Below are 16,589 nucleotides of genomic sequence, written 5' to 3'. Positions count from 1 at the left end.
TGGTGTGGATATATCCAACACACTACCTGGTTGTGACAGTTCAGTTACACCGTGAACTTGCGTAAAGACAGAGTGAACATGTGACCTCCACAGAGCGTCAGAAGGGCGTGTGTGCTGTACGAGTTCAAACAGGGGTCAAACGCCGCTGCAGCGGGGCGGAAGATATGCCAGGCCTTTGGTGAAGGTGTCATGACTACGCGACAGTGCTGAGGTGATTAACAAGTTTAAGGAAGGTGACGAAACACTCGAAGACGCACCACGTGCCAGAGGATCTTCAGGCAGCAATTGAAGCGAATAGTGGCCAGACATGTAAGGAACTGGGCCTACAATTCAGTGTGAGTGGAGGAATCATTCGGCACCACCTCCATCAACTTGGTAAGCACTACAAGTTGGCTCGATTGACTCCGGGCCAGAAGGCAACGCGAGCAGACACCTGTGTTTTTTTGCTGTCTCGTCTGAGGAAGGAGTCATTTCTAGACAGGATGTTGATATGTGATGAGAAGTGGGTCCTGTATGAAACTTCACGGCGCCGTCGTCATTGGCTAGCATCCCATGAACCGGTTCTAAAACAGCCGAAACCAGTACTGCACCAGAAGAAGGTACACCTGTGTATTTGGTGGACCGCTTGTGGCATCGTGAATCGGGAACTGCTACCAGCTGGTCAGAGCATCAATGCAACTATGTACTGTCAGCAGTTGAGTCATGTTCAAGAAAAACTCAAAACTCTGGAGCCAGTACTTCTGTATCGCAAAGAAGTCCTCCTGCTACAGAACAGCACTAAGCTCCACGTGGCTAGGATGACCCGGGACATCAGTCTACGCGTTGGATGGAAAACACTTGCAACCGCCATACTCTCCGAACATTGCACCTCCGATTATCATCTGTTCTATTCCTTTGAAAATCACCTTAGAGAACGCCAGTTCAAATTCCTAGTAGAGGTGCAGAGTGCACTTGATACCTTCTTCGCTTCAGGCCCGCCTATTGCGTTGGAATCCATGTCTTTCCAGAACGTTGGCAGAAGGTCGTCAATGCTGATGGGAACTATTTTTGATCTTCCAGATACGTCTTAGATGGCATATCGATGTTCGAAGGTGGTGGGTGAAAAAAGCGACAGAAGTTTCTTGGTTAACTTTATAAATACAATGAAGTTCTCTGTGACGTTATAAAGTCTGGAAATCAGTCATCTTTCAAATCTGGTTCCAGAGGTACATGAGCTTAATGGTCTAAGAATAAGAATTGGTCCTATTGAACTTTTCAAATCAGTTTAAAGAAATACCCCTACCGACCCTGACTTTCATCAAATCTTTAAAAGTTGTCAAATTCATATACCATACAAAATCTACGTATTTATAGGACCATAAGTCCTTACTCTAACTTGTATGGTTTGGCAATTTTATGTCCATCTAAGAGAACAAAAGAGGATCAAACTACTAAAATTTAGAGGGGTTGATCCTGGTCCCTAACAAAGAGTATATATGACGTCATATATAACGAGATACTTTGTATCGGCTCATAATTACATATATCTCGGGCAGAAAGTGCTTTTACACAAGCACTATACCTGTTATAATGTTAATTAAAAATAATAAAAGAAGAATGTTTTAATATATAAGAAATATACATTATTGTCTAGTTGGTTGCTATGTCGTTGTTTATAGATACTCAGTGGACATGTTTGATTGCAAGTCAGTTGGTGTGAATATACATTAAAAAGGAATCAAAGAATAAATTATTTAATATTCATCATGGACTTGTAATTTCAGTAGAAAAGGTGAGCATACTAGTGAATATAACTTCAGAAGATATTTTAAGGTGAAAACGATTATTGCCACTAAAGATATAACTGAACCAGGGTTAACGACTACCTTTGGTGAGTCGTTGTAAAATTTTTGGTTTACCTCACCCGGGATTCTTGTAAATTCATATCCCGAAGTCTAAGTAAGGGTGAATTTACCTTAGTAAGAAGGTTCATGAATACGAACTCAACTATTCTTAGAAGTGGTAGAGTAATTACAAGAAAAATCATGATTGGTGAGACAGTAGAGAATGAAACTGTTGATGATGCTAACAACGGGCAGAATATAGCTCCTATTGCACCCGGAATGTTGACATTAGAAGACAGAATTCTACTAGCATTACAGCGACAGGAACAACGACTAGAACAAAATTTAACTCAGATGTCCAAAGAGTTGAAACAAACGGTACAGCAAAAATCCGAAGAATTGAATGGACGATTAGAAACACAGCATGAAGAATTGGGTAGGCAGTTAGAACAAATAGATCAAAAGTCCGAAAAAGCGAAACAATCTGTAATACAAGCTGTGACAGACATCACGTTACAATTCGACGAGAAGTTAAAAAGATTATCTGAAGATTGCAAGGATAATTACAATCATGTAATCCAAGAAGTTAATATTGTAAAAAAAGATTTTGAAGTAATAGAATCTTCTGTTCGTCAGCAAAAGATTCAGGTGACAGATAATTCTAACCAAATACGTGCAAATGCACAATTGATATCTACCTTACAGGAAGAAATTAGGACGTTACAGATTAAAGACAATGCATACAACAACAACATTGTTACTGATCGTTTGGAGTTCCCTCATCCACAAGTGATGCCCTCGCATTCACCCGAAGCAGATCGACAAGGACCTTGCGTTATCTCTTCTTCAAGTAACTCATCCGATGAGGATATTATTTTGGAAAGAATTCAACCAAGGAATACAGATGGGCGGAAAAGAGATGGTGGAACCACACATAACGCAGTAGGTAGAAATTTTCACTCAACACGAACACGAAACGGTGAAAGAAATGTAAAGTTAAGTGTAAAAATGAGCGAAATACGTGCTATGAGTAAGTTTAGTGGTAGATGTAATGAAAATGCTACTTCTTTCCTAGAAAAATTTCAGGACGAATGCAGTATAATGTGTATAGATAAATCTCAATATATGAAACTAATCCCTCATTTATTACTTCCACCGTGTTCTTTATGGTTTAAAGCGGTACGGGAACACGTCAACACGTATGAGGAATCCAAGGCAGCGCTGATTGCAAATTATGAGAATGACTTTCTACTTGCAAACAGAGACGCTACGATTAGAAATCAACCTTTTAATCCTCGCTTGCACAAATCTGTTGTTGATTTTGTTGTGAATACGTATAATGAATTAAAAATCGTAAATCCATTGCAATCTGAATCTAGAGTGATTGCATCTATTCGAAATCTACTACCGTTTAAATTACAACAAATCCTGTTTTCTACGCAATGCATGAGTTTTAATCATCTATTGATGCTTGTTCAATGTTATGAAACTCAATACCAGGCACAGAATCATCAAGCGGGAATAGGCAAAATTAAAAACAATTCAGATAACTTTAGATCAGTACCAGTCCGGAATCTAAATATCCGTAATGTAGACGATACGGAACATAACCTAAATCAAGTAAATTTAAACAATCAGAACAATCAGAATAGGCAAAGATATGATGGGAACACACCTAACCTAACTAATCGTGACAATAATTATGTCAGACCATTTAACCAAAGTAGATTCAAAAACAGACGAAATACATGGCGAAATTCTAGAAATACTGTAAACTACATTGATAGACGTAACCGTAGTTCAAGAGATGGCATTTCGTATCAAAATCAAAATAATGACACAATTCCTGTACAGAATAATAATGCAGGACATAATCATGATTGTGCGGTACAATGTACTTTATTGGAATCATATACAAGTACGAATCTAAACTGATTGCAGTTGATGTGGTAGGGGTTAAACCCATATCAGCTATTGATTCTTATGAATATTTATGTGTGAAAATAAATTTAATTCCTTCTTTTCGTTCACTTGAACATAGATTATTATATCTACCATACGGGAAGATGTTAATGTTGTTACTGATTAAAAACAAAGATTATTTATATTATATTGATTTATGTTGAAACTTTATTGTCAAAGATTATATTCAGTAGAAGGTTCATTCTATTAAGTTAATTATCCGACGACTGTACTCATGTGTCACCTTATATGATACTTGGATAAGATTCTTTTGTATCATGACGCCTTGTTGATATGATGTATACTTTAAAATACCATCTTACGTAATTGTTATATAATGCGCCCTGGAAAGAGCAAACATTTTTTTTCCATGATCGTTTTTAATGATGAATGAAATCGTTGATCATTGTAATTTGTGTTTTAAAATGTAATTATCTCTTACGCTTTTGATTTCGCATCCTTCGTTGATTGTATTAGTAAGCGACGACATTTTTAATGATAAAAAAATAATAATAATGGAATAAAAGTTTTATTATAAATGTATTTATATGAAGGAAACTTAATGAAGTTATATATGAAGGGCGATCAAAATGTAGAGAACACAATTATTATCATGTCATTATTATAAACGGACCAGTGGTTCTTAAATATAAAAGTCAAGCTCCCTTGTAACTTTTATATTTGGTCCCTTTATCGGGCGACATTTTATATAACGAGATACTTTGTATCGGCTCATAATTACATATATCTCGGGCAGAAAGTGCTTTTACACAAGCACTATACCTGTTATAATGTTAATTAAAAATAATAAAAGAAGAATGTTTTAATATATAAGAAATATACATTATTGTCTAGTTGGTTGCTATGTCGTTGTTTATAGATACTCAGTGGACATGTTTGATTGCAAGTCAGTTGGTGTGAATATACATTAAAAAGGAATCAAAGAATAAATTATTTAATATTCATCATGGACTTGTAATTTCAGTAGAAAAGGTGAGCATACTAGTGAATATAACTTCAGAAGATATTTTAAGGTGAAAACGATTATTGCCACTAAAGATATAACTGAACCAGGGTTAACGACTACCTTTGGTGAGTCGTTGTACATAATGCCGAAATTTGAGACAAAAGTCATTTCTCAAAATCTGGTTCCAAGACAACATTAACCTTAATGTGTCCATTTTTAAAATTAAGATATTTCCCTGAAAATAATGATCTAAAACTTGAAATTGGTCCTGACAAAAATTATCAAATGCATACACCTGACAATAAATTTTTACCTTAGAGAATAAGAAAACCAACCAAATTTGTATATTTTGTCAATTTTTTACCCATGCAAGGCAACGGAAGGTGATCAAATTGTCAAAAATTTGAAGAGGTTAGTCCTAAACCATGACTTGGGGCCAAGACTCTCCTGCCAAACACTTTGACCATGAACTTTTGGCCCCTAAAATTAAGTACCCTTCCCAAAACTTTGCCCACGGTCCTGCCAAAATTTGACCTTGATCTCTGACCCCCAAAATTAGATACCCCTCATAAAATTTGGCCCGGGCTATTGTATCTTTCCATATTTGCTGCCTCGGCTAGCAGTACGTGGAGAGTGCTATTCCTTGATTTGAAAGTAATCTTATTTTAAAACGTAAAATTGTTTATGATTAAGAAAAGCTGGTCAAGTTGGATCAGGAATTGTGTACTGTGTTTCTGAGATCCGCGGTGTGTGTTTGGAATTGTTCAAGGGTACTGTGGGATATTGGTGTAAAATAAAGATACATCTACGGAGGCTGGAATGGTATTGAAAGGTAGATGAGGAAGAAATGACTCCAACGAGAAAACGATCACAATATTAGTTTAATATGTGCTCAGGTACTGTATATGCAGTAGGAATCATTTACTTACTTGACATTGTCTTCTAAGAACCACAAACGGATGACTAAGCAAATTTTCTGCGATGAGACTGGCGAGACCTACTCCAACTCCTATATACTTCTTCACTGTGATATCTGAAACAATAACATGTCTGAAAGTGGTTTCTCCAATATTGTCAGTGCAAAATATTTACATCAAAAAGCTTAGCAAAATTCTACTGTACAACCATTTTCTTTAAACGAAAATACCAAATGTTTTACAAGTTAGATATATGTATAACTGAAACTGGAAACCAAGTTCGCTATCCTGAATTACCCACTATATTTTATATATGTATCGCAGGGCGCAAAACTTCAAAGTCAGACACACTCGCCAATCCAAAAATGATGATCGCCAGTATCTCTCACGTACAAATTATAAGAGGTTCCCCCCTCCAAATACGCTTTGATTTGACATAGAAAGAGATTACATTAGGGCATAAAATTTCAAAACCAGACAGTTAGATTCAGGAGGGTGGGAAAGGAGGGGCAAATTACAACGCTATGAATACTTCACATTCCGTCTTTCCTGTCACTCAGTGACAATTATTTTCGTGCGAAACAGAAACTGCGCAGCCCTGAGAGTTTAGACAGAAACCATTCCTACTGAACGCTGGTCGCCAGCTCTAAATTTCTAGTCGCCAATGGCGACCTGGCGACCGGAAATTTTGCGCCCTGCATTAGCGGATCACTATTATTTATATGTCAGGTTCAACGAAATCAAGCATCTCACCTCTTTTTAAAGTCTTGTTCTCTTTTTGTTAATCCATGTTATACGAGGCGCATCCAGAAAATAAGTTGCTCGAAATTTTCCCCGTGAAAGGAAACGTAATGCGCCGTGTACAATGCGCATGCGTTAACAGCTCTATGACGTAGCAATCATATGCCAGCCGGACAGCTCCCGCCCGGTGCCAGTAGCGAGGCAGCAGTGGTCCGAAATGGAAGCTCGTATTCCGTCTCCCGCCGCATGCGAGGTTCGGTCAGTGATCAAGTTCCTGAATGCACAAAGCATTGCGCCAATACACAATCATCGTCAGCTCTGTGAGGTGTGTGGGCCAAACATCATGAGTAAGCAGATGATGCGTCGCTGGTGTAGGCAATTTTCCGAAGGTCGTCAAAGTGTCCATGATGAAGAGAGCAGTGGGCGACCCTCCCTTATCAATGATGAACTTGTTGAGCTGGTGCGGCAGCGCATCGTAGAGAACCGTCGCTTCATGATTACGGAGCTGAGCAGCCATTTTCCGCAGATATCGCTAGCTGCAGACGTCTGTCACACGCTGGTTCCATTCGCAGGCGGCAGAGTTCTACGACAGTGGGATTCAGAAGTTGATCTCACGATACGGCAAGTGTCTCAATTTCGGTGGTTGCTATGTTGAAAAATAGCTGCAACATTGCTGTACCTTTTGCCAATAAATGGTGTCCTAAAAAGGTGTTCGTTTTTGAGAAAAAAAGAAAGAAACTTACTTTCTGGATGCGTCTCGTATATCAATTGCCCTATCAGTATTTAATGATTCTTATTCATTACTTTGTCCTGACTAAGGAACTAATCTTCAAGGATCTGACTTCTTGACACTGTAGAAAAATTCAGACTGTTTCACATCGAAGGAATAGCAATTGACCCATGCAAGTAACTACCCATGTAATGAAGCAATATTATACAATTTTTGAATACACAGTAACCCTAACTGCTGATATCCAATACTTCTATCAATCAATCAACCTAATCATGATTTTAAACCTATTCATTTTTGTGGCTCTGTTTCCAGTCCTACGAAACATGGTGTGCATTCTTTGAGTCAACTGTGACCTGAAAACATGCAGAAGCTAATGGTTCTCCACTGGAATAGAAAATTATAACGAATTGATTACCACAAGTGAGTTTCCTGATTGCAGAAAAAAAAAAATCGTTTGTTGAAGTTTAGGGTCCGTTTCCACCTTCGAGGCTATATGAAACATGAACCTACAGTTTCATGTGGAATACGAACCACGTTGATCCATTCATTTTTTCTTTCTAATTTTCAATGCTCTCCTACTCGGAATCGAATAAAAAAAATCACCTTTCATTGACTTTTGCAAATCTTTATTATAAATACAGGCTCCATTTACTTAACGATGATGTGATTTGAGTTTAGCGTCCCTTTCCAGCGCCGAGGGTCTATGAAAAGGGAACTTACAGCTTAACGTGGAATCCGAACCACATGAGCTCGAGCCAGAAATTGAATCCGGGTAGCCCGAAGTTCTCCATTTGTCTGACATGTTTAACATGGTTTTCTATGTATCATGTCCCAGAAATTTTGTTCTAAATACCAATTAGTAAAATCTTTTGCGAAAACTTTACAAAGTCCAAACCAATGCTGATGGCCATAACTAGGAAACCAAAGGTCTTAACAAGAAAATACGTCACGTGCGTACTAAATAAGATGAGATTTACCTCCAAGACAAATTTGATAAAAATGTAATGAATTCTCTAGATCGTGTGCGATACATATTCTTCTTGTGATTCTTTTTTTATTAGAATCGCCCAGTGGAACTTATAAGATTGTACTGTTAGTATATCCGTTACTCCACAGAATAACTCTTGAACGAAGGGCGATTATCCAGACCGAGTTCGTTAACCGACTCAATTTGTTAGTATATCTTCACTGATAATGGTGGCCACCCATAATCCGTTTAAAAAGCAATGAAATGTTGGTAGGTCATAATAAAACCAAATTTTAATATATGAAAGTATTTTTTCTTTCTATAAAATGACCTTCCCAATATCCCATTGCGTGATCCTCTTTACTATCGTTAGCACAGTCTATTTCTATTCTAGAAAAATCAAATGAGGGATGGAAATATGTGTGTGTCCATAGAAGCAACGAACTTGCGTGTACTGCTTGCAGTGACGGCATTTCAACAGGTGGTAGAATGAATAAGTGCATAAGGTTTGCAGATGATTTGGCACTTGCAGAATCTAATGAGAAAATTGGTAATATGTTAGAAAACTTGAGGAAGGGCTGTGAACAATATGAAAGAAAATAAATGTTAGAAAGATAAAAGCCACGGTGATTGGAACGAAGGAATCGGTGTCAAATATAAAAGTAGGAGGGGAAAAATAGACCAGATGACTAGTTTTCGATAGCTGGGTAGTATTATTAGTAATGATATGAAGTGTGAATGTGAAATAAAAGCAAGAATAGGAATAGCGAAAGAAGCCTTAAGGAGGAAGAAAATACTATTTAGTGGATCTTTGAATAAAGAGTTGACAAAAAGACTCACAAAATGCTTCGTATGGAGTATTGTGCTTTATAGGTCAGAGATATGGACATTACGCAAAAATTATGAGAAACGACTGGAAGCTTTTGAAACGTGGGTATAGAGAAGAATGGAGAGAATTAGATGGGTCGAACGAAAACGAATGAGAGGGTGTTAGAAATGATGAAGAAAGAACACTTTTAGATATTACTAAGAAGAGGATGAGAAACTGGTTGGGACATTGGCTAAGAAAGAACTGTATATGAGGGGCGTGCTAGACGATATAGTGGCGGGAGGGGGAGACGGAGACTGCAATTAATGGACGATATCAAAACAGAAAAATCTTATTACGTGAAGACGAAAATGTTAGCGGAAGACCATGGAGCTTGGAAGCTTCTCACTTGCAGCAAGTAACCTGCCAATAATTGCAGAATATCTTATGATGATGATGGCATATGAAGTGAGTCCTCTTTTTTCCTTCCCTTCAATCCAAGGGAGACCCGGATTCAATATCTGGTGGGGGCTTGTGAGTTGGGATCCTATATTAAATATTGGAGCTGAAAGGGACGTCAAACTAACCAATCGAATTATCTAATGACTATATAGATGACTATGACTATATACTATAGTTGGTATATAGATATTAGCATACTTCTAAAACATATGGTAATTTCCAGTTTAACAGAGAAAACATTGCTGGAATTCAGAACGCAATTACTATTTCCCAGACATCTCCAAGAAGTCGTGTACACTAAAGAAGCGACAAAATGATCACTGAAACGTCTACGGTGAAGATTAACAAAACAAGGATTAAGTTAGTACAACACAACTTCTCAATCACTGCAAAAACTCCCTACAACTCAAATAATCAAAAATCACACGAAAAAACTGTTGCGAATAATGAAAGTAAATATGTCAACCGGCAACTCTGAATCACAACACAGTGCAAATCTTCGGTCGGCAGGTCGCCATTGGCGACTAGTGTTCAGTAGGAATGGTTTCTGCCTAAACTCACAGGGCTGCGCAGTTTCTGTTTCGTACGAAAATAATTGTCACTGACTGAGAGAAAACACGGAATGTGAAGTCTTCACAACGTTGTAATTCGCCCATCCTTTCCCACCCTCAATCGAAATGGTTTGCCTCCCGGCGTGTCAGCGCGAGAGATCGTTTCCACGCTGTTTGAAGGCAGAACAGTTGGAAGGACAGCTCAGTGCCCACAATGGATCAATCAATCACGGCACGATGTCAATGATAAATAAATAAATAACAAGTATATAAATTATTTTTTTAAAAATAGATATTTGCATGAGATACCGTTATCACTGCAATCGACAACTGGTGTTACAATGCAGAGAGAGCGTTACACAAACGTGAAGTCTTTAAGTAAGATACTTTATAACATGTATATGAAATGTCCAATTAGAAATTGATTATCCAGAATCTAATTGTTTGGTTTTGAAATTTTATGCCCTGATGTAATCTACTTATTTGTCAAACCAAAGGTCGTGAAGAGGGGGATACCTCTCATAATCTCTACTTGAGAGATACTGGCGACCATCACTTTTGGATTGGCAAGTGCGTCTGACTTTGAAATGTTATGTCCTGATTACAATGATGAGTTGATTCTATATACGCGTATGCACGAAAATACTTTTTATTATTCTTAGCACTTTGTATGTGATTCATTAAGTTCTAGGGAATTTTGACGGTAAGTTTGAGAATTTATGTTGTCAAACAATGGTCAGAAAACCATATATGAATATTTACTCGAATTAATACTCAAAGGTTAAGTCCTCCGTAGAAAATGTCAGACTTGCTTTTGAGGTATCGAAGTGATACGGACATATAAATCAAAATACGCAAAGATACGAGCAATATATTCTGTACTATTTTATTAGACATAACTGCATATAAAATATGAATATTTTAACATATTAAAAACATTTGGTTACCAACGTGCCAGTGAAGAGCAGGGGTTTACGTACCTGCAAAATACACCGGAGGAAAAACACGAAAGAGAAAAAAAAAAAAAGTGTGAGAAACTACGTCTACGGTAGGTAGTGTTTTGGAAAGCAATGAACAAAACTGAACGCCTTGTACAAATAAACCCGCCACAAAGAAAAAATGAAATGAAACCTTTGAGTTTTACGTCCCACGGTTATGTCGGTTAGGCTAAAGGAGACGGTGATGATGAGTAATGAATGAAATGGTGGAATGAAGAAAGTGGGAGGAAACGGGAGAACCCCGAGAAAACCCACGCACACGGTGTTTGTCCACCAGAAAGTTCACTTGGCGGGGGCTGGGATCGAGCCCGGGACCCCAAGCACCAGAGGTGAACGCTCTACCACTGAACCACCGCGGCCTCCCCGCCACAAAGAAACCAAACTCATGATATGAACCAAGGTCCAAGAGAAGTCCGCTAATGATAATTACGCACATAGTTATTAGAGACTGCCCTGAACCGCAATACGAGATGCTACACAAAGAAAACCGTACTGAATTTGTATTTCATAAATGGAAGCAGTTCTATTAAGTAGGTTAGCGTCGTGTTGCAGCATCATCCCTCTTCTTTATCTGCATTAACTTTGGACTCGCTCGACCTTGATAGTTGTAAGTGAGGTGTCATTCCATGAACATTAGCCGTGTTGTGTCGAAAAGTGGTTAGCTTCATTGTCGAACAAAGGATTAACATGAAGTTTCTTGCGAAACTTAGAAGACGCCACTTGAAACATGCTGAATGCTGACCAAGGCACGGAAATACTTGATCTCCAGACAGCAGCATAAACATTCCTCGGAGGGGAAAGAAAGGTGTTAAAGGCAATGATCGTACAGACAGGTCACAGTCTTTAGTCACTAACACAAATATAAGAAAATACGTGAAATGGTAAGAAGAGACTGAAGGCTGATTAACTGTTTAACTATGCGACCAGTGGCTGAACTAATGAACCTGGTGAGGATATCTGTTCACCGGATTATTAATACCATTAAACGTATGGAAAATCTGTGACAAGGCTGTCTCGAAATACCTCTCCGAGAATCAAAAATAGTGCTGTCAAGAATTTTATGCCGACCTATCGGAATCTGTGGTCACTTTCGATGAAATAGATTTTTACTTACAATATAGAAAGAAAGCGGCAATATATGCAGTGAAAGTATAGAAAGTATTAACTCCATCCCCACCCCACCCCAAAAAATGTATGTACGTAAATTACGGTAATGCTGCTTATATTCTTTAAAATGCATTCAATTACAATGTTTGAATGAGTTCCTACTGCAGGACAATAAATAAGCACTACGACATTGAGGTTTTGATCTGACTTCGTGAAAAAATGCTTCGCCTGTGAAAAAATTTGATGGAATCTGCGCCAGGGCAACACACAGGTCAATAAAACTCACGTCTTGTAAGGTGCAATTCTCAGAGCGAGAAAAAAAAAAAAGAAACCAGACCTCCAAGATGAAACACAGAAAACGACTTCCAGTATTATTAGCAATGGTGACAGCAGCAAATTCTCAAGTGTGTGACTGTCGTTGACATCACAAAGGTTTTCGCACAGCTGTCTTAGTTTATGCGCACATCCACCCTTACTAGGGCACCAGCTCCGTAAAGATGCAACACTCTGAGGCCTCGCAAGCTCCGCCCTACCATGAAGCAGAACAGATAGAAATTTCGCTTGCAGCCATCACCTAGCACAAATTGGCTATTGCCTTGTAGTTTCCGCACTTGTTTTCCCTAACACATAAAGATGCTGGTGTTAAGTATTATAAAACAGCACCGTGCTAGTAAAGACGGAAACATATTTTTGGGGGATTTGCGTCGAATCTTACCAAGAAGACACTATAATCATAGGCATAACATTATACTTTTTAAAGATAACCTGACCGACCAATGCAACATCGCCTATAAAATACAATTATTAAAAGTAGTAAAACTTGATTTTCGGTGACAGTCTACAATCTGGGACCATTGCTCTGTAAAATTTCTAGCAGGAATAGGCCTATCTATTTTCACTAAAGAAGAGGGTCACTTACGTAATCAAAATACATGGGGATCTTACCTGTGACATACTTAAAGTAAAAATACGTAATGAAGTGTATACTTCTAACCACTTAACACTGTATAAGGAAACTATGATGAATTATAGTGCTACATGAAGGCAGCGTGTGCTACGTCATGGTGCGTAAGAACAGAAGTGTCCCAAATATTACTCTTTATATTATCCTCGTTTACGCACATATCCACCGTCACTAACGCACCTGTACCTTTTGAACGCAAAATCACAGATTGGTTGCTGTTTCTTGCGTTGTTATTTTATGGCGTATGTCCGCACGCCGTATTTATTTCCATAATGGTTAAGCCCTACTGAGTGAATTTGCAGCTAGGAATGCAACTGAACTCATAAGAAACAAGTAAATACTGGTATACCATTCATTTATGCGTGCTATTCCATTAGGTTTCTCTCTAGCAGCCGGTTCTACCAAATACAAAATTTAAAGGTTTGTCTACTCGAATAATGTCCTACCAAACCGAACTGAACCTAACCTAACCTAACCTTATAAAAAACCTGTAAAAATTTGGTAGAATCATCTTCTCAAACAATGCCATTCCATTTTATGAATGCATACTGGTCAATATTCCGTTAAGGGGGTCTAGTGTCTTTGACACTACTTCTTTCTATTGATTTTCGTTTGATTACATAATATAACGTTATATTAGGATAGGTTAGGTTACGTTAGGTTAGGTTAGGTTAGCTTAGTTTAAGGGGGTCCAGTGTAGTTTTGGACCCCCTTAACGGAACATACTTATAATAATGAAATGAGAAATACTTTTAGCAGAAAATGCACTCTTACCACTATTACATAAAAAACTGACCATTTAAAACACAAACCACCTTGTGATAGGTGGCCACCTGAAATCATTAATGTTACCTTCCTAAATCAGCGCAATAGTAGTAGGCCCATGCGGTAGCACGACCGTACGGAGCAGGAGCATCAGCGGCGATGGGTATACGCATAAATAGGATGTTGGTGGCAAATTTCATACCCATAAAAGAAATATATGTTTTGCGCGTTGCGCAACACTTGTATGATCACTTTCTATACTGCCTTCACATACCATTTCACCTGATTACGGCTTCCTTATGGAGCATCTTTAAAAAGTGCACTTTCAATTCCGTCTTTTCACCTCTTTATACGTATGAGAGGTTTGATCCCTATATGTCTTAATTACCTATATAATCCTAATGTGAAATAAAGTAACACATTTCTTCCGGAAATTCTAAAAATTTATGTACCCACAAGCTAGGATAGCGCCCTACGTGAGTTGGTATTCTCAATTTGTATCGCTGTTTTTATCATTGAACTACTCTAAAAGGGTGCTGGTTTAGTTTGGCACGTACTACATTTTGAAAAATTTACACGTAAAATTCAATACTTTTCATAAAAGACTCTTATAAGGAACACATTTCTCCAGGCGAAAGAAATATATATGACGTAATACAGCTGTATTTTAGGTTTACAAGTAGAGCTACTAGTGTAAAATAATTACAAGTGCTTCACGGATAAAATAAGTGAATGCTTATAAAAGATGACTGTATTATATACTATTTTCTGCATAGTGTACATAAGCTGTATTTTATGTTTAAAATTGGGCGTTACTAATGTGAAACCATGACAGGGGTTATCAAAACTCGTATCATTGCCAAAACTCACTTGTTTAGAGTACTCTCCCATCCCTGACGCGCCTGCTCTTTTCAGACGCGCCCCCGCTATCGAGCGTGCCCTGACTCGGTTAGATAGAGTTCGTGCTTTTCAGTGGCCACATAGCACAGGTTGATTTGTTCTTTGCACTGTGATTTTTATGCCATACATCCGAACACCGTATTTATATGAAAATCGTAAAAGAGATTTATAATTTTTCAAAAATTACTTTTGGCGGGCCCTTGAATTTTATCTAAGGTAAACATTGTAATGTCATGTCGCCCGGTACAAATCTTTTGGAGAATAAGTAAATTAGAGAATTATAAATTTTCAATAATTTTCGGTTATAGTGGTGTGCCGAAAATAAATCTGCACGCGGTAATAGTGTTCTAATTCGTAAGCTTTATCAGTAAAGTATTTGTAGGTCGTTTTAATAAACTTAAGGGAAGTTTATGTAGCATGATTAGTCTCTTACCATCTTCATCATCGACATTTGCTAAAGACGAATGCAAACTTTGACGCAACTCAAGATCTGTGGGCCTGTCCATAGCTTTAGGAAGGGCTTCATGTGCTTGTCTCCATCGAATATCATCGGTTGAATAACTAGAATACAACTTGTACTCATCCATTCCTGCCATGTTCTTCTATGCACAACACAAATAGTTACAGGCGACCTTGAATACCTGAAGACAAGTAGCTACTTTTTTCTTGAATCATGTCATGAAGGACTTAATACCATGATCTTAAATACTAGATGTGAGTATACATTAAATGATTAAGACACGTTTGCATAATTTCCATACACATTACATTAAACAGCTACCACGAAGATATCAACCAATCAGCCTGTGAGCGAAAAACAAATTCTAGCAGTAGCAGAAGAAAACCATTGACAGTATTTTACCTCCTTCTCCTCAGAAGATTCTAAAGTTCTTAAGAGAAAGAAAATAGCTATCAATTCAACCACTAATGTAAGTGAAGAAAAGATGTGCGTAACAACTCTAATAATTATTACCGAACACAATATTGCAATCGTTTATACTAAGTAGTACTGTATGAATCCTTGAATTTTTTGTTTGTGGTATCATCTGGAGTAAATAATAAATGAAATAAAATGCCAATACTTGCTTAACAGTCAAGGAGAAATCATTTAATATATTTTAAAATTCATTTTAAATTACACTTAACTAGTGGTGCTGTTTGTACAACTTTCCGTTTTATTGTAAGCTGATTGGGGATTTCCAGTAAGATACACAATTAGTATTTCAATTTAAAAATAATTGGCAAATATTGATATAAAATATCCCTTAAAATATTCTTCAAACACTTCTAAATATATGGACATATTAAAGGAAAGAACCATCGCCAAAATTCTCACTAAAAAAAAACGAAAATTTATTGGTTCACATCATAGATGTCCTTCAGTTCAATGTATATAGAGTATTACAGGTAGCACATTTTCTGCTATCGAGAGAAAAAATTACCTAGAGTTCCTGCGCGATGTGACGTTACGTGGAAGAGAGCGCGAAATAAATACATTATAATGCAATAGTGCGAGGTGTTGATGCATCAAATTTTTAAAGTGTAGTTTATTGTTGAGACAAAAATGAATAAAAATAATAATAACTGTGCTGTTGTCCAATGTCCCAATTGGGGAAAGAAGACTCTAGATATAATGTATCACCGTTTTCCAAAGAAATTGTCGGTACAACGAGAATGGGTTTCTCGGTGTAAACGTGCGGACAGAATCAATGTAAACAATGCACGTGTATGTTCTATTCATTTCTTACCCGAAGATTATGAGAGAGACTTACAACATGAGCTTCTTGGGCTACCTGTAAGAAAAAAAACTCCGACCTGACGCAATTCCTTCTTTGCACATCCCAAATTGGCATGGAGATGAAAATGTTGTTGAGAGCACTACAGGGGTGTAGCCACGGGGGGGCCCAGCGGGGCCCGGCCCCCC

General features: G+C 37.7%; 1 protein-coding gene across 1 annotated transcript in view; it reads right to left on the bottom strand.

The window, feature by feature from the left end:
- Window positions 1–15,512, bottom strand: part of LOC145666673 (mitochondrial outer membrane protein SLC25A46-like) — a 57,034-nt gene extending 41,522 nt beyond the window's left edge. Inside the window, exons 1-2 of the mRNA XM_081734148.1 lie at window positions 15,099–15,512; window positions 5,682–5,785 (exon numbers count right to left, since the gene is read on the bottom strand). Coding sequence (XP_081590274.1) covers window positions 5,682–5,785; window positions 15,099–15,261 — 267 coding nt within the window. The 5' untranslated portion in view covers window positions 15,262–15,512. The remainder of the gene's footprint in view (window positions 1–5,681; window positions 5,786–15,098) is intronic.
- Between the last annotated feature and the right edge of the window lie 1,077 nt (window positions 15,513–16,589).

The sequence above is a fragment of the Thermobia domestica genome, chromosome 12 (genome assembly GCF_964235325.1).
Source record: "Thermobia domestica chromosome 12, izTheDome1.hap1.1, whole genome shotgun sequence".
Taxonomy (NCBI): Eukaryota; Metazoa; Arthropoda; class Insecta; order Zygentoma; family Lepismatidae; genus Thermobia; species Thermobia domestica.
This window is presented reverse-complemented; position numbering and strand designations above follow the sequence as displayed.